The following is a 17,990-nucleotide window of genomic DNA, read 5'->3' on the forward strand; positions in this document are numbered from 1 at the left end:
GTTAGTGAAGTTAGTGAAAAATAGAAACTTAGTTGATGAAAAAAAAATACTGCAAATAAATTTTTTCCGATTGTGAAATAAACAACAAAAAGAAAGTCACATTCGGCATTTATTTGAATTACACAAATAATATAGATTTTACCATCAGTGGCATTACTACTAAGGTTTTCAAATTGAAAACTTTTTAATTGATAAAAACAAAATTTAAAGATATTAATATATTCAGTGAAAAAATAAAAAGTAAATAAAAATTCACCACAAAAACCTTCGCTTAGCTTGTAAGAAAAGAGATAGCAAAATTATCATGTTTGTTGGTTCAAATACTGGTATTAAAATTTTTGTTTTTATCTCCAAAATTTCAATATTTCAATATCTTCAAAAAGTGGAGACACAAGAGGATTAAAATTTTTAGAGATAGAGACTAAAACTTTAATAATATTTTATACCTAAAATACTGTTATTTTAATTAATTAATTCTAATTTTACCTTTTATACAAATTAAATTAGAATTTCATTCTTGTTTCAATTTCTGTCTACTATTTTATACCAAACAGAATATTGAGATTTATTTCGATCTCTATCTCTTAATTTCTATCGGTCTCAATTTTTTTGTGTCTGTCCACCAAACCACTACCTAAAGCTCTCACGTTGACTCGCCCATGTAATAAGGTAAGCAGTTTCTGAATTCTGATGCTATTCAAGTTAACATCAATGCACAACTTAAATCTATATTTGCTTGCTTTCAAATCACTATAACTTGAGTTTAATGTATCTGAAGTTTGAGTTTGGTGAATCATTTGTTGATTACAAAATTAAAGCAAATTACCAAAATAAATCAAACGAAACGGCGGAAGCTTCCGAACAGAGAGGAGGTCGGGTGGCAATTATCAATGACTAGTGGAATATTTTATACAGCAACTTTATTATTTTATTCAAGCATATATCCATTCATTATTTTATTAATAATTGAAAGTTGGAAAACGAAATAATATGAATTTTTCTTCCTTCCGCCATCATCCTCAACAACCATGACATTGTTACCTAAAGCCACCAACTCCTATATATAATTAAACCTCCTTCTATATTTCTCTCGATCTCCACTAACAATTCCTACTCCATTCAAATTCATCATATCAAATATCAAAATAGACTCAATATTAATATCTGTTTGGTCTTATATCTGAGTCTCACATATTTGCTTCTTTTGACATCTTACCAAACTCAAAGAAAGAAGAGATAATGACGATGATGTGGAGGGTTATGTTGGGGATGTGTGTTCTGAGCTCTGTTCTTGTGACAACATCCTTAGCTCAAACGTGCAAGACCCAGAGCTTCTCAAACAACAAAGTCTTCAAGAACTGCCATGATCTTTCACAGTTGACTTCTTATCTTCACTGGACATATGACCAGCCAAGCGGCATCCTTGACATAGCATTCAGACATGGCGGTATCACCACAACAAACAGGTGGGTGGCTTGGGGTATCAACCCTAACAACGACCTTGTCACTCCGATGATCGGAGCACAGGCTCTGGTCTATCTTCCACAGTCAAGTGGAAACCCAAGAGCCTATACTACATCAATCGCCAACACCGAAACACAGCTGCAAGAATCATCTATCAGATACCCTATCTCTGACTTGAGTGCCACCTATTCCAACAACGAGGTTACCATTTTTGCTACTCTCACCCTTCCCAACGGCACCTCCTCCATCGTCCACGTCTGGCAAGATGGTCCTCTCTCTGCCTCTAACGTCCCTCAGGAGCATAGGCATGATTCTGGCCACCAAAGCTCCATGGAAACCTTGTACCTTGTTTCTGGTCAGACACAGCAAGGAAGTAGCGGGGCTTCAACTAGAAGAAAAAGAAATGTAAGTTCCTCAATTTGGTTTCATCTTTCTTTTCTTAGAATCTTGAGTTCAATCTTAAGTGAATGATATATATTGAGGAAAAACACAAAAAATCAGCCACCATATATACAGACATGTGGTGTTTAAATCATTTTTAATATATATTTTTTATTTTAACATGTATTTAATACGGGGACTGATTTTTATTATAAACTTAGCATGATTGATTGAGGAAGACTGACTTAAGGTTTTGGTTCGAATCTGATGATTACTTCAGATGCACGGAGTGGTAAACGCCGTGAGCTGGGGGGTGTTGATGCCGATGGGGGCAGTGATAGCAAGGTACTTGAAGGTGTTCAAGTCAACGGGAACAGCATGGTTTTACCTACACGTGGCATGCCAGGTGTCTGCATACATAGTTGGTGTTGCTGGATTAGGAACTGGTCTCAAACTGGGAGATGATTATCCTGTTGATGGCACTGACGATCACAAAGCATTAGGCATCATCATGGTTGCTCTTGGAACCCTTCAGATGTTTGCTCTGTTCCTGAGGCCAAACCCAAACCATAAGTACAGGTTCTACTGGAATGTCTACCACCACATTGTGGGATATACAACCATAATAATAAGTATTACCAACATTTTTAAAGGATTCGATGTGTTGGAAAAGTTCGGAGACTACAATAACTGGAAGCATGCCTACATTGGCATTATTGGAGCATTGGGTGCCATTGCCGTATTCTTGGAAGCACTCACATGGATCATTTACTTCAACCGAAAGGGCTCAGAGAACAAGATGCCTCCTCATGGCAATGGGGTCAACGGAGCAAACGGGGTCAACGGCTATGCTTCTAGGCCTCAGCAGGTGTAGAACGTTTTGCCAAATGGATGTTGTTTTTATTTATTTATTTATTTTTTTTATTTTGTGCCTTACTTTACTCCTTTTCCATTTGGTTTTCTTGTTGGACTTAGTTATGTATAATCAATTTTTTTTTTGAGGACTATGTATAACATTTTGCTTTTCTTATCTTTGGTAGTTAGTACCCCAACTCTAGCTTAGAGTAGGAGTTGGGGGAAATTCTTTGATGGAATGATGATTTCTGACCTTCCAGGCCTCCAGGGTATATATGTAAAAGTCTCCTTCATATATGTATTTTTGTTTTTCACTTTTTGTTTTTCTTTTTTGTCTCTCTTTCTTCGGCTTTTGGTGAATCAAAAAGATGGGGACTTTTACCAAAATACTTGCAGAAAAAGAAAGTTAAAAAAAAACAAGAAATATAAAAGTAAAAAAAAATGACCCATAATAGAAGTAAAGTGTAAGAATTTACGTACACCTTGGGTGAATATGATTTGAACTTTAAACGTACATGTACAACATAGATTCCGTGAATAGGTAAATTTTTTTCACACGAAATTATAAGTATTTGATTATTAAAAATAGTATTGTTCAAGTATCGAAAATATCATAAGAGAGATAATTTTGTCAACAACTTTTTAAAATACCAGAAAGGCAGAAACTCAAATTCAAACTCGAATGCTAGAAATGAAAAGAACTCTGTATCTCACTTTAACTAAGCGACCATGTTAGTCCTGCGTAAGTACATTAACAATTCAGCAACAGTCTCAACTAGAAGAAAAATTATAGTTAGCATCCCTTTCTTCTTTCACAGTAATGACATCCATTAGATTAGATATATCATATATCATTGTTCTGTGTGGGACCATGCAAACATGAAATGGTGAATACTCCAATTGGCAGGTGCAAACAATACGTAGAAATTACAATATATGTAGCACACTAAAGGAATGAGCAATGTCTTCTCTATATTTTATTTTTCTCTCACTGAAGAAACGTATTAGGTTGTTCAAGTCTCTGTTGAGTCTGTTTTCAAACTTAGCTTTGTTCTGTTTGACTAGTACTATATCCTATATTTAATAATCCATGATTATTACATCCTTGAAACAGATGCGGATGCCAACTCATATTCAGACGGATGATTAACCAACTAACCGGAATTTTTATCATATATTCACCATTTTTTTAAGATCATAACAAGTTAACAACTACCAAAATTCTACCCAAAAAAGAAATACCAACTACTGAAGACCGAGCAAAATAATAAAATTTAAATAGAAATCCTTAAAAATTTGTTAAAAAAACAACACAGCATAATCAAGATAGAAATATTGTAGTTATCGGATATGTGAATTGAATTAGTCCGAAGCGGAGTTGCATCATCAAACGTGAAAATGGTAATAATTAGATTATACAAATATTTTGGTGACGCTTATGTAGCAACTATAGAAATAGAACAACTAGAAAAAAACAAGCATCAGCAAAATGCATTAACGCAGGTTGACTTACTCAATATGCCAATATTCCACCAACTTTGATGAAGACCAAGTTTCTCACTGGTCTTGGCGCAGAGCATCAACAAGTGCATCTTTTAAGAAAGGGTTTGAGGCTGCTACTCTCTGAGATATGATGTCAAAATCTGCACCAGAACTGAAACAAACGAACCATCATCAGATTTTGACACGAGTATTAAATTTTATAACCACCAATCATGTCTACATAAAGTTCTATTACATGAAGATCCATGCAACTATGCAAGTAGTCGAATAATATTTATGTAAGTCACTTACGGATCAAAAACAACACCTCCGGCTTCTCTAATAATGACAGCACCAGCTGCCACATCCCTGGTAAAGAGGAAAATAAAGAGCTTTTTCAATTTCATGATCTCATTGTTATCAGTTATCACAATGCACGACATTTGTGCAGAATGTAAATCACATACCAAGGACCACCAAAGCCAAGTTCAAAGCATACATCCAGCCTTCCACAAGCAATTCCACATAAGTTCAAAGCACACGAGCCGCTCATTCGAAGGGATCTCACCTGATCATATTAAAGGCACTGTTATGGCTTAGCAATGATATCACTTTCGTCTGACCAATAGATTCTTAGGAAAGTCCTTGTTTTACCTTGGAAAGCATGTTATTAATCCTATTTGTACAGCCATCTACAGATAACTTGTCACGTTGTGTGGGTGCCTGCTCTTACAAAAACAAAAACTTATGAATTTTCAACTCAATCTTGATTCACAAGGCAACACAGTTCATGAACATATAAATGTGAATATATATCTATTGGCCATCCCTGTCAAGCTATCATTCCAAAAGTAAGATAATCTTACAAACCTGAGGCCTAGATTTCTATGTGCTTGAACACAATATAGTGCAGGGAAGAAGGACAAATACCCACAATGGGGATTATAAAGTAAAGCTGAAGACATACTAAAAACAATTAAGGTAAAATATACTTTTTGTTCCTAAAGCTTGCCAAAATTTCCAAAAATACCCAAGTTTTATTTTGTTTCAAATTTTCCCTAGAAGTTTTTCATTTTCACCAAAATTTCCCATGACAGCTAAATTTTCAAGAAGCTTAAGACCATTCCAGCAATAATGCATGACAACTAAGAGTAAATGATAGAACTTCGTGTGTGGCTTGCTTGTATTGAAGGTTGTCCTTCTGAAGTTGCTAAATTGATCCAAAGCTTCATAAAAAATTAGCTGCGAGGGATACATTTGATGCAAATTAAAAACTTTTGGAACAAAATTGAAACAAATAAAACTTAGGAGTATTTTGAAACTTTTAGCAAACTTCAGGGCAAAAAGTATACTTTACCGAACAATTTACATTCTGTTAAATGACCATATTGTGGGTATTACAAGGGCTCGCAGTTATAGGTCATGTTGATATATGATAGCTAGCTGCTGAGCATTTAAAAAATGTTGTGGGAATACACGTGGTTGCAGCACCAGACAAAATTGTGTTGAACGAACCCCTTACTTAATAGAAAGAGAAAACCGTGCCAAACATAACATGAGTTGGTGTCTAGACCGAATCCTTGACTAGAACCATGTGGAATGTGGTATGCGGCTGTTATAAATTTGTCAATGAAAACATGACTTGCAGAAGTAGAATTCTCCAATGATATTTTGATTTTGCAGGAAATTATTGCCTAATTAATGCATGTGATCAACACCCCAATTCCTCAAATGATCGATAAGGAGAGGGAGAGAATACACCATATTATCCAAACAATAAAGATAAGTGAATAACTTTCTCATAATCAACCCAAACAAACTTGACATACCTCAGTTCCAAGAAGAGAGGTAATCAGTTCAGTTTGTGCCGACACTGCAAAATTCCAAGGCAATTTCATGAGGGAAACATACTGAATTGACAGTAACAATTATAAAATAGAATATAGGACAGACCTTTGATCGGATTCCCATTCAGAAAAGCACCTTTTCCTCGAATGGCAGTGAAAAGCTACATATGGGACTATCAAATTTCAGTTGGCATACAGAGCAAAAGATGAAAACAAGTACAAAACAAACACTTAATGACAATAAGATGTGTATATTCAGCACTGAATGAAAAATGTATATGTTTCAACATTCAAATTTCAGGAAATTCTAGATGGTTTTGTGGTCAGCAGGACTGAAGTGTCTGCAAGAGGAAGATACTGACCTCTTCGATAATGGGGTTGTAAACAACACCAACTGTAGGAATTTTTCCAATCGTAAGACCAATGGAGACACAAACAAAGGGATACCTACCAAAAATATAAGTATTGTGTGACAATTAACACGGAAATCGACACGAGTGTATGAAGGAAATGATCAGATGCATAATAATTAATTAATTACCCATGCACAAAATTAGTAGTTCCATCCACAGGATCAACTATCCATGTAGGCTCATCTGTAAGTTCAGTAGTGCCCAACGCAGCGGTGGTTTCTTCCCCAATGAACTTAATACCAAAACCAAAATTAAAATGAAACTTGTTAGATCCTACAATTAATATACAAATATGCTATATAAATATAAACGATACTAACTGATCTAAAATGATTCTAATGATTCTCTAACAAAACTTATTAAGGAAAGAAGAGTTAAGTTAAAAGGAAAGGTGAAGTAACCTTATGAGTAGGGTAAAGGTGCTTGAGATGTTTAAAAATGAGTTCCTCGCATGCTTTATCAGTTTCAGTGACCAAATCAACCTGTGCATCACGGAACAAGTTAAAAGATGAATAGCAATGCAAATAGCTACGGTTTTCACGGGTTCTAAGCTGAAAAGAGTGAATGGGCAACCTGGCCTTTGTGCTGGACATGCTTGGTTTCATAGAAGCCTTTCCGAATGATCTGCAATGCAACGCACGAAGCCATGAATTGGAATGGGAAGAGCACATAAGAACAGAATAGAGTGAAAGAAATTCGTTTGACGAACTCGAGTAACTGACATCACCAGCTTTTCGAGCAGCGTCTACTGCAGATGCCAGGAATTCGGAGAGAGAATCTGTAATTCCAATCAAAACCAAGAATAAGACCCCATTAATTAGTAATTAGCATTTAATATTTAATAATAATCACTTCTTGTCTTCTTCTTAATGCTCCTAGTCCTACCGTTGTCAGCCATGAACTGCTACTGAGAAAGTATTAACTAATCTAATTCCAATTCCGACTCCGCTTTAGTTTCACTTCACAATCAAATGTGTCTCTAACGCACCTAACATAAAGCATCTGGGATTTTATTTTATAACACCACACGCGTTGGCATTGCCCTCCCTCTAGTTTCTTTTTTGGATTTTTATTTTAGAGTAATACTCCAAATAAATCCCAAAAAATTTACCATCCTATATATTTATTCCCAAAAAAAATTTAGTTAGAATTTTGGGCCTGATTTTTTTTTATTATACGCCAAATATGTTTTCAACTCAACTTGAATTGGGTAAGACTAACGACAACGTCCTACGTATCAGTTAACTCGCCGATGTGCCACATACAAGATAGTTTGATCTCTGGTCACATGGACAAAAACGACGTATCATATGAGAATAGAACTATGTCGTTTCAAAATGAACAAATTAATCCCTCATTTGGAAGCCAAAAAAAGTGAAACGACACTGTTTTGAATGGGGGACTAACTCCTTCAACGAAAAGCCCATCATGGCTACAAGGAAGATGGAAACCACGATAGAGAGCTTAGTCCTGAAGGGACGGTTGGCGCCAAGCTCATATTCCACCCGAGTGGAGACTGCAAACCCTAAGGAGGAAGGGAACATATAAATGAAGAAAGTGGGTTGGATGAGCACGTGGGGTGGTGGACGCCAGAGAGCAAGACGCGTCCGACGAATGAGAGGAGGATGGAGAAGTTAGAGACGGCAAAGGCAGCAACAACACCGGTGACGCCGAGGCAGAGGCTCATGATGAGAATGTAGTTGAAGGGGAGGTGGAGGAGGGTGCCAACGAGGAAGGCTTGCGCGAGAGGGTGGGTGATCTCCTGCGTTCGAAGGTAAATGCAGATTGGGTGGAGGAATGAGTTTGTTACAAGATCCGGAAGGGAGAAGATGAGGTAGGTGCGTGCCATGGTGGCGATCTTAAGGTGCTGGTGGAGGGCGCGGATGGCGAAGATGTTGAGCTAGAGGAGGAAGATTGGTAGGGAGAAGAGGAGGAAGATGATCCTGCGCGTGACATGTCTCACTTAATCAGATATGCCAGTGAGTTAACTAATACGTAGGACGTTGCCGTTAGTCTTGACCGGTTCAAACTGGGTTAGGGACGTATCTGGCGCATAATGAAAAAGGTCAGGCCCAAAATCCTAGTTAAATTTTCTTAGGAACAAATCTGTCGGCTCGTGAATTTTTTGGGGACCTATTTGGAGTATTACTCTTTATTTTATTTTAAAGTAAAGTGATAATTAGGTATCTGAAGATTTTGATTTCGGACTAATTATCCTCTGAAAAAAAAAATCAATTTGGTCCTCTATAATAGCAAACAGTAGATACGTTATATCCTTCTATCAGTTTATTACATAAAAGTAAAACTTAACGGTGGTATTTATATGTGCCATTAACTACTATGACGTGTCTATTTATAAAAGATTGTTTTGTAGATAACAACTTTTGAAGCAAAACGTCACATGTTTTAGTATAATTCATGATAAATAGAGAGTCGTTGATAACGGTTATATAGAAACTCAAAAGATGACGAATGTTTTATTGTCCAAAATTACATCGTTTCCATGCTCATTTGACAGCAACATGATACGCACCAATGTAAATAACGAAATATATAGACAATTTCGTTTCGTTTTGCACTATTCATTGACAGAAGGATATACATATCTATCACCTAATGATTTGTGTAAGGTTATATCTTAAGTGAGAAACACTAGGAGGGGTAGAACTAGGCATTTGAGCAGAGATCCTAGGGTTTGGAATCGAGAAGAGTACTACCATTTGGAAAACGAGTCGTTTTCTATCTTTGTAGAACATCTTCTTGAAGATATATCAAAGAAAGAGCTATATCATTTGTTCAACTGGACTAGACGCATAAATGATATCTACTTATCACAAAATCAAAAAAATGGAAAAACATACATTTTTGCATTCATCCGGTATACAACAAAGGGTGGAGTTATGAAGGCTATTACGGAAATGAATAGAATGAGGTTACGAGGTAAGGTTGTTTCGGTAGGAGAAGCTCGGTATCGACGTATGAATGAAGTGACGTATATTAAGAGACACCATGAGGCACCTGACGTCCAGAATACGGTTAAAGTCCATCCTCAACATGAGGATAGCCAAAGGGTTCTAGGGAGAATTGTGAAAGAGTTGAGGAAAGAGGAAAAAAAAGGAGACCCCCCACGGCAACGGGTGGACGAAGAAGATGGAAGTGCCTGTGGCAAAAGAGAACCTGGTCTGGTTGCAGAGAAGTTTAATAGGTGGTATGACTAAGGCTATTGACTATAAGTCTCTGAAGATCATGACTGGAAAGAATTTACCACAAGTCATGGAAGTACGAGAACTAGGAGCGTACAAAGCACTCCTGACTTTTGATAGTATATTCAGTACTGAAAAAGCCTACATGTTCAAAATGAACAATATCTTGAAGTTTTTCCATAGCGTATGGAGATGGGATGAGGAGGAGCGTAGTGAAACTCGAAGGGTATGGCTAGAGTGTTTTGGTGTTCCTTTGCATACGTGGTCAGTGGAGATGTTCAAGCTGATAGGAAGTCAATGGGGGGAAGTTGTTGGGTGTGACGAAGCCACGAAATCATGCCTCTCTTTTGGTGTGGGACGAGTACAGATTGACACTTGTATTATGGACATTATCAACGAGTAGATTCACATCACAATTGGTACTAGTAGATTCAACGTCCTAGTTAAAGAGGTTGGACACGAGAGTCATGGATTGCAGTGTAAGTTTGAGGACGTTAGTAAACCTGGACCCCCAAAAGCATGCGAGATCTTGGGTACAAGCAGTTTGAGCTCGATAGCGCCAGTGGCAAGCAGAGATCCGGTGGTTGATGGGGTGATGGCAGTGCCAAGGGAGGAAGAAGCTAATAAGAGTAGATTGGTAATTCCTGAAAATATTTTGAATGAATGGAGTTATTGCAATTCAATTGACTTTAAAACTCCACGAGTAACGAAGGATGCTATTACAAAGGAATTGCTGAGTTCAAGAGATATCATAATTTGGTTATTGATGCTGAATCTGAAAAAAAATGGTTAGTTGTGATTATGGTTTTGATGGGCTGAACAAAGGTTGCTGTTGGAGGAAAAACATGACCAAAAAGGGCTTAAGTGTTGGCCCAATAAGCAAACGGTTGGCAAATATGATGAAGGAAGGACAATGGGCTGCTCCTCATCTACCGCAGGCCCATTTCACACTGATGAGGCAACGGAAGCCTTGATCATGCGTCCGGGTTGAGTTGGGATCCATCCGGATGGGTGCCCTCTATCTTCTGGGTTGTGCGCCGCTGCAAATGTCCATTTTGAAGAGGTGAACCTGGATGCTGGTGGCACGACTAGACCACGAGGCAAGGGCGACCTTCGAGCCGGCGAGCAAGAACGTTGTTGGGTTGAGCGCGACGCTATAGGTGTAGCTATAGATGTTGAGGCAGGGAACTGCGTGGCTGTTATGGAATCAATGGGCCACCTCCCAACGCCCTCAGTGAACTCTTCACCGGTGATGTTAGGATTCGGTTCCTCCAGGGTAGATGGGCTCGAAGGAGACACCAAGGAGACGGATTCAGCACCGGAGAAGGATGTTGTAGGCATCCAGGATGGGATCTTTGAAGACAGTGATGAAGTATTAGAAGACGGTGTGACTCTGTTGGGTGCAAGGCTTGATGAAGGCAGTGGCAATAATGGGGCAGGTGTGGATATTGGCACTAGACAACAGGGGCTCAGTGGTGGAAAGGTTCTGGAAAGAGAAGAGCAGATGATCGAAAATCAAAGGGCATGGGAGCTAGCAGTAGAATCCAGAGCAGTGCAGTACAACAAAGATGACGACATAATGGTGATTCTGCAAGAATAGAATGAAGTGCTAGCCCAAAAGAGGAGGTTGGCAAAGCAAAAAGAAAAGGCACGAAGGTGCAGATCGAAAAAGCTCAAAAAGGTGTGTAATAAAGGTTTAATATGATTTTTATCTCTTGGAATGTTAGGGGATTACGGGGGTTGGTAAGTTGAGTATGGTAAAAGAACTAAAAAAGAAATAGAAACTGAACATGTTAGGTTTGATTGAGTCTAAAATGCAAGTTGTGGCTAAGTTTGATGTAGTACGTATTTGGGGGAGCGATGCTGTCGGGTGGGAGTATGTAGGATCGGAAGGAACCTCAAGGGGCTGCTGTTAATGTGGGATGTCATGTTGTTTAGAATGAATAACTGTTACAAAGGGGAGAGATGGTTATGTGCTGAAAGAGTCCTATTGAAAAATGATTTTCATTGTGCTTTCTGCTTGGTATATGGTGCTCATACTAGAGTGGGAAAACTTGCTGTGTGGGAGGAACTGAGCTTTATAGCTGGTTTATGTCAAGTCCCGATATGCTACATGAGTGACTTTAATGAGGTTATACAGGTTGAAGAGAGGAAAAGTCAAGACAGGTTAACAGCGTCTGCAGAAGATTTTAAGAGTTGGATACAAGATATCCAGTTAGTGGATTTATCGTTGAATGATCGTAAATTTACATGGTTTAGAGGCTGCTCTTGTAGTCGCATTGATAGAGTTCTAGTGAGTGTAGAATGGACGGAGGAGTTTTCGGAAATTTGGTTAAAAGGGGAACCGAGAGGCCTGTCAGATCACTATCCAATTATAGTAGAGGATATCATTTTCAGAGGTAGCCCACGTCCATTTCGAAGCTTAGATTCCTGGTTTACACATGAAGGTTTCCTAAGTATGGTCAGGAAAGAATGGAAGAATCTTGGTGAGATACAGTTCACAGGTAAGTTGAAGGCTTTAACGGTGCCTTTGGGAAGAAGGCATAAGGTCAAATTTAGTGACATGGATAAGAAAATTCAGCGCTTTGAGGAGGAGATCAGGAAGATAGACGAGTTGGCAAGAAATAAAGTTTATGATGGTACAGTGGAGGCTAGAAAGAAGGCTCTAGTAAGCTGTTGCAAGCAGTAGATGGTATGTCAGAAAAGAAATACACTAGAAGCAGATGTTGCGCTCCAGGCATGCGAATGATATGGATAGGAACATTAGGTACTTCCATAACTTGGCGTTAGCAAGAAGAAGGAACAATAGACTTGATGCTCTGGTAATTAACGGAAGATTGATAAGAAATCAAGCTCGAATCAAGAATGCTATCAAAGATTTTTATAAAGATCTGTATAACTGGGAGAGATCACCGGTTGTGGGTTTTAAGGACGGACTGGTGAATCGGATTGATGAAGAAGATTTGATAGCTCTGGAGAGAATACCGACAATGGAGGAGATTAGAGAAGTTGTTTGGGATTGTGAATCTTCCAAGGCTCCAGAAAGTGATGGGTATAACATGAACTTCATTAAGAAGTGCTGGGATGAGATTGGCACAGAGTTCATGACAATTGTTCTGGATTTCTTTCAATCGTCAAGATTGCCTTCTGATTCCAATATCACTTGGGTGGCCCTTCCACCTAAGTTTACTGGAGCTAAGGAGATCAAGGACCTTCGACCGATCAGCATGGTAGGTTGCGTTTACAAGGTAATTTCCAAAGTGAAGGTTAGGAGGATGAAATCAGTCATGCCAGGTCTAGTTGGGGAGACTCAGAGCGCATTTGTGAAGGGTTGAAAAATACATGATGAGGCTCTTATTGCTTGTGAAACAGTGCACTGGTTAAAGATGAGAAAGAAGAAAGCGTCAATCATTAAATTAGACTTTCAGAAGGCTTATGACCGAGTGAAATGGAGTTTTGTGGATATTGTGCTACAGAAGATGGGCTTTGGTTAGAGATAGAGGGCATGGGTGAAGGAGTGTGTTGGTACATCGTCTATGTCGATCCTGATAAATGGCTCACCATCTAAACCTTTTAAGATGGAGAGGGGTTTGAGACAAGGTGATCCACTATCTCCATTTTTGTTTGTTCTGGTTGTTGATATTCTGCATAGGATGATAGGGGAGGCAGTCAGGAACAAACGTATTTTGCCACTACTGATTGGAAAGGACAATATAGAGTTATCACACCTACAGTTTGCAGACGACACTGTTTTATTCTGTTCACCAGAGGAGGAGACCATCAGAAACTATGCCAGGTTGCTAAGGTGGTTTGAGATGATGTCAGGGTTAACTATTAACTTTGATAAATCAAGTTTAATCCCAATCAACTGTGAACAGCAATGGACTTACAACATGTGCAACTTATTGGGATGCAAGAAGGCTAGCCTTTCAGTCAGATATCTTGGCATTTCTTTAGGAGCGAACCCAAGACTGGTCAAGACTTGGAAACCGATAATTGAAAAGGTTGAGGAGAAGCTTAGCTTGTGGAAGGCAAAAGTACTCAATAAAGCGGGTAAGCTTGTCCTTATTAAATCTGTGTTAAATAGCTTGCCAGTGTACTACTTGAGCCTGTATAAGATACCGAAGGTAGTAGCAAAAAAGTTGATATCGTTGCAGAGGAGATTCTTGTGGAGCAAGGAGGAAGGTAGAAATGGGTTGGCGCTAGTTAAGTGGGAGGTGGTTCAGGCCCCTAAAAAGGAAGGTGGGTTGGAGATAGGTGACGCCATAATTAGAAACACTGCACTTCTTTTCAAGTGATGGTAGCAGTTTTCAAAAGAGGAGTGTCCATTATGGAAGAAGGTCATGTGCTCTTGCTATGACTTGAACCCCAATGTGATGTTATCGGCTCAGACATTACCTACTAGAGGGGGTCCATGGAAGGATATCTGTCAGCTGCAGGTTAGGGATAGTAATGTGAAAGATAAGATGATTGCGGAGTTGTCTATGGATGTGGGTGACGGAAGGAGGACTCGATTCTGGGAAGATGTTTGGCTACAAAGTGGTTTGTTAAAGATGAGTTTTTCGAGACTTTTCTCTGTTTCAAACCAAAAAGGATCTGTCATAGGGGATTGTGGGTTTTGGGATGAGTTAGAGTGGATCTGGAACTTCCAGTGGAGGCGAGAGTTATACCAATGGGAGATGGAATCAGTGGATCAATTGCATGAGGCTCTAAGGCCTATTAAGCTAGCATATGATAAGCAAGACAAAGTTGTTTGGAAGTTCGACAAAAAAGGTATATTTTCAACTAACTCTTTTGTGTAGGTGATGCAGTCAGAAACTCTCTCGGAGGAAATAACCAGTTATAGCTTCACCAGAACCATTTGGAAAGGTTTGCCTCCGTCACGAGTGGAGTTATTTATTTGGTTTACTTTGATAAGAAGAGTAAATACAAAAGAAAGACTGCATAGGCTGGGCATTATTAGTCATGGTGATAACATATGTGTTTTGTGTAAAAAAGACGTTGAACATATTCAACACTTGTTTCTAGGCTGTGAGTTTACTTGGCAGGTGTGGTGTCAATGGCTATTTGACTTTGGAATATTGTGGTCTATTCCGGATTCACTAAAATAACACTTTGAGAGCTGGACAGGTGTTGCTAACAGGAAGGGAGAGCGCAACAAGTGGCTCATATGCTTTTTTTCGATTATTTGGAACGTTTGGCTAGAGAGGAACGGGCGAATTTTCAACAACAAGAAAGGGGGTGCAGATGAGGTGTTCCAGAAATCTTTAATCAGTTATAGAGTGAAATAGTTTGGATCTCTTTTGTTGTTGATAGCAATGCCGGAGATGACACTAGGGATAGTTTTCTGTTTTTGGCTTTACATGTTTGTTTGTTTTTTTGTCGCTCCACTGTGTTGTGTAGAGCTCCATTGTTCAAAAAAAAAATTATTTACTATCATAGAAGACCTAATTAATACTTTTCTTTTATTCAAAGACTAATTAGTCTTAGATCGAAATTCTCAAAAATCTAATTGTCACTTTCTTCTTTATTTTATTTTAGGCAAATCCATAATTGCCCCTATTTTACATGAAATGATAGGGGTCCTCCTTTCCCGTGCATTATATTATTGGATCATCGTGTACCATTTGTTGGAAGCAAGTTTTATTTGCAGCTACAATCATACAAGTGTCATTGCAGATTTGCAGTGGCAGTAGTAAACGGAAGGGTATGATAGTCCTAGGGAAGTATAGAGGAGAAAAGGAAGATGCATATGGTATCGTCTGGAATGGAAAATGCCCCAACAAAAGGCTTCCAATCTTCCATACAGCGACTACCTTCATTCATCAACCGCTGATTACGGTGACTTTAATTTTGATTATTACAGTACCTATTAATCAAAGAATATGCAAAATTAGTGTACAACAATAACTTTCGCGCCACTTCTCCAGCACAGTCCAGTCCTGTCCTTTTCTTTTCATTTCATTTCATTTTTTTACCTCTTGAACAGACTTGTTTAATTTAATGAAACTTGTTGCTAACGCCTCCACCGCCACGGCCCCGTTGGTCTATTGAGTTGCGCCCTTTCCAATGCGCAACGGAAACCCCAACCAAATTATTTAAGATTTGCAACGCATGCTAAAAGGCCTGATCTGGTTTGAGGCTTTGAGCAGCTAGTGTGTTGACCGTGAAGTACGCAGACACCAGAAACAGCCATCATTCAGGTTCAATAAGTCACAAACTTGTAGACGGTCAAAGATTGCATGACCTCCAGCTCCAGCAATTTATAAACTCAAAAATTGATGGTAAAGGAGTCAGGGCAGGCTGCTGCCCACATCTTTCTAAAACCACCAGTGCCCATAGCCCCATACCCTAGTTCTAGTTGTGGCTCATTTTAGCAACTTATTTGTCAGTTAATTTACAAAATGGAAATTAAATTACAGAATGGAATCATTGAAATTTGAGTGAAGAGCTCGTCTCAAGTCGATGGACACTTAAAAAACTATAGCAAGAGACATTTCAGTAAGCAAAATGCCACAACACAATCTGCCACTTGACACTATCTTAAGCTCAAGGGCGATCCTTAGGTTCCAGAGCAGCAATTTCCTTCATAACTTGTGCTTTGTCAGCTTCAAACTGTTCGTCCTCTGCACAAAATTCCAATAAATGTGATCATGGGAACATGATTCAGTAAAAACAAGTGCTGTAAATTCCCTACAATACCTTTATCGAGTTTTAAGTCACCCAATAACCTCAGAAGCTTGCTTCTGTTTGTAACAAGTATGCCCACGATGTCAGCTGGTTTCTTTTGATTTGCAACAAATAGCTGTTACAACAATGGCACATCAATACAAAGAAGAAAAACTTGGCAAGAATATGGTTACAAATGAACATTTAAAAACGTGTGCCTTTGTATAATTATAGTACCTTGAAAACATGAAATGCTTCTGTTTGTATGCTCTTGCTTGACTCCTACAGAAAGATATATAGCAATGACCTATTAAATGCCTGTATCAAAATATATCTAAATTCAAAACTTTCTGTTCAGCGTTCAACTGACTAGAAAATAGTAATACTAGGCAAGGATGAATCGCCACAATAATTTGAAGGCCTAAGATATTTTGGCAAAACAGATACATCTTCCCATTCAAAAACAGCAATTGAATAATCCTACGTCAGCACATTATATGTAATTATATATTGAGGCTTGCATAATATCTTTTTTCTTTTGTTTTTACTGGAGAATGGAAAGGACACAGGCAAGGTAGTAGGAAAGCAGGACGAAGGTCACAGTATAAAGATTTACAGAAAGGATCATACTCTTAAAAGATTCATTAAAATCCTCAGGTTGTCTCTTGAGCTGACATATCGTGTCATTACAACTGAATTTGATCGATCAAGTAGCATATCTCCTAACAACTGTGAAAGAGAAAGAAACGCACTCAACAAACATATATATGCATCAATGCAACAAGGAAAAACACAAGATATACAGAAATACAGGGAATTGCAATCATTGGATAGGAAAAACAGTGATTGCACCAGAACTTTTTATCATACCTTCACAGCTTGACGCCTTGTAATATAGTTGGAAGATTCCAACAGCTTGGAGTTATATTCAGCGAAAAACTGAAAACAGATAATACAATGGTTAGTAAAAGAACATATTCAGGAAGACAGATATAAAATAAAGCGCATCAAGATATAATAGGCAACAACAGCCACAATAAAGCATATAGAAACAAGAAGAAAGTGTCAAGAAAACACACACAGACACACACCGAAAATTTCTTCTTAATATGAGAGTGGCAGGGGAACCTACCCAATCGTAGTTCTTGTTAAGGAACTCAGCTACAGTAGATTTATGTCTTGTCAAGAGTTCCTGCAGCAAAATGACATAAAATATTATTTATATTTGTTTAAAGAAGCTCATGGGAGCGAATAATAAAATTTACCTTAAAAGTTGCTGCTGCATCTGCAGCTACGTCAAAATTTGGCAGTTGAATGTAGTCAAAGAACTTCTTCATATTTGGCGAATCCAAAACATATCTGAGATAAAACAAAGAAGAATTGTAGCAGCAGTACAAATGAAAGGATCTGTGCTTAACTATCTACATAGATAATTTTTTATAAGTAATAATACAAAATTAAAAACTAGACAAATCTACTTATATTCTTCAGCTATTTATGAGCTTCCAACACAATACCCTTCTTATTTGGGATTAAACATAAAACTCTGAGATGCAATTTTATGTAAAAAAATCCAGGAACTAAAAGCACCCAGGTACTTTAAGCCATCAGACTACTCAAACATAGATTACAACCCCTAACCAAAATGATTGAGTTTCCAGTTGTCACATTTAATT

The 17,990-nt window shown here is 38.2% G+C and overlaps 4 protein-coding genes across 5 annotated transcripts in view; 2 read left to right on the top strand and 2 right to left on the bottom strand.

The window, feature by feature from the left end:
* Nucleotides 986–3,014, top strand: LOC107636700 (cytochrome b561 and DOMON domain-containing protein At5g47530). Its single transcript, XM_016340196.2, has 2 exons — nt 986–1,869; nt 2,126–3,014. Exons 1-2 carry the CDS (start codon nt 1,240–1,242, stop codon nt 2,717–2,719), a joined length of 1,224 nt encoding a protein of 407 aa, XP_016195682.1. The 5' UTR covers nt 986–1,239; the 3' UTR covers nt 2,720–3,014.
* LOC107636682 (inositol-phosphate phosphatase) lies at nt 2,771–7,480 on the bottom strand. 2 transcript variants are annotated; one of them, XM_016340176.2, is made up of 12 exons: nt 7,328–7,480; nt 7,165–7,220; nt 7,016–7,066; nt 6,844–6,924; nt 6,571–6,674; nt 6,392–6,476; nt 6,136–6,190; nt 6,012–6,055; nt 4,837–4,905; nt 4,650–4,750; nt 4,495–4,551; nt 2,771–4,354 (listed from the first exon to the last, which is right to left on the bottom strand). In XM_016340176.2, exons 1-12 carry the CDS (start codon nt 7,338–7,340, stop codon nt 4,258–4,260), a joined length of 813 nt encoding a protein of 270 aa, XP_016195662.1. In that variant the 5' UTR covers nt 7,341–7,480; the 3' UTR covers nt 2,771–4,257. The 2 variants fall into 2 exon arrangements, with proteins under 2 accessions (XP_016195662.1, XP_020959437.1); XM_021103778.1 differs by lacking the exon at nt 7,328–7,480 and having other exon boundaries at nt 7,152–7,226.
* Nucleotides 11,561–12,334, top strand: LOC107613242. The gene has a single exon (XM_016315144.1). The coding sequence runs from the start codon at nt 11,561–11,563 to the stop codon at nt 12,332–12,334; it is 774 nt and encodes a 257-aa protein (XP_016170630.1).
* The window catches only part of LOC107636673 (putative MO25-like protein At5g47540), a 4,916-nt gene continuing 2,967 nt past the window's right edge, over nt 16,042–17,990 (bottom strand). Inside the window, exons 5-11 of the mRNA XM_016340168.2 lie at nt 17,580–17,673; nt 17,447–17,506; nt 17,185–17,253; nt 16,945–17,043; nt 16,552–16,596; nt 16,348–16,450; nt 16,042–16,271 (exon numbers count right to left, since the gene is read on the bottom strand). Of these exons, the coding sequence (XP_016195654.1) occupies nt 16,195–16,271; nt 16,348–16,450; nt 16,552–16,596; nt 16,945–17,043; nt 17,185–17,253; nt 17,447–17,506; nt 17,580–17,673 (547 nt within the window). The 3' untranslated portion in view covers nt 16,042–16,194. The remainder of the gene's footprint in view (nt 16,272–16,347; nt 16,451–16,551; nt 16,597–16,944; nt 17,044–17,184; nt 17,254–17,446; nt 17,507–17,579; nt 17,674–17,990) is intronic.

Source organism: Arachis ipaensis, chromosome B01 (assembly GCF_000816755.2).
Source record: "Arachis ipaensis cultivar K30076 chromosome B01, Araip1.1, whole genome shotgun sequence".
In the NCBI taxonomy this organism is placed as follows: domain Eukaryota; kingdom Viridiplantae; phylum Streptophyta; class Magnoliopsida; order Fabales; family Fabaceae; genus Arachis; species Arachis ipaensis.

Coding starts and splice junctions, on each gene's coding strand:
- LOC107636700 (XM_016340196.2), top strand. CDS start 1,240: ATGACGATGATGTGGAGGGTTATGTTGGGGATGTGTGTTCTGAGCTCT. Junction 1,870..2,125: donor CAACTAGAAGAAAAAGAAAT/GTAAGTTCCTCA, acceptor TGATTACTTCAG/ATGCACGGAGTGGTAAACGC.
- LOC107613242 (XM_016315144.1), top strand. CDS start 11,561: ATGTGGGATGTCATGTTGTTTAGAATGAATAACTGTTACAAAGGGGAG.
- LOC107636682 (XM_016340176.2), bottom strand. Junction 6,675..6,843: donor ACCTTTACCCTACTCATAAG/GTTACTTCACCT, acceptor TTTGGTATTAAG/TTCATTGGGGAAGAAACCAC. Junction 4,906..6,011: donor CCTCTCTTCTTGGAACTGAG/GTATGTCAAGTT, acceptor TTGTAAGAGCAG/GCACCCACACAACGTGACAA.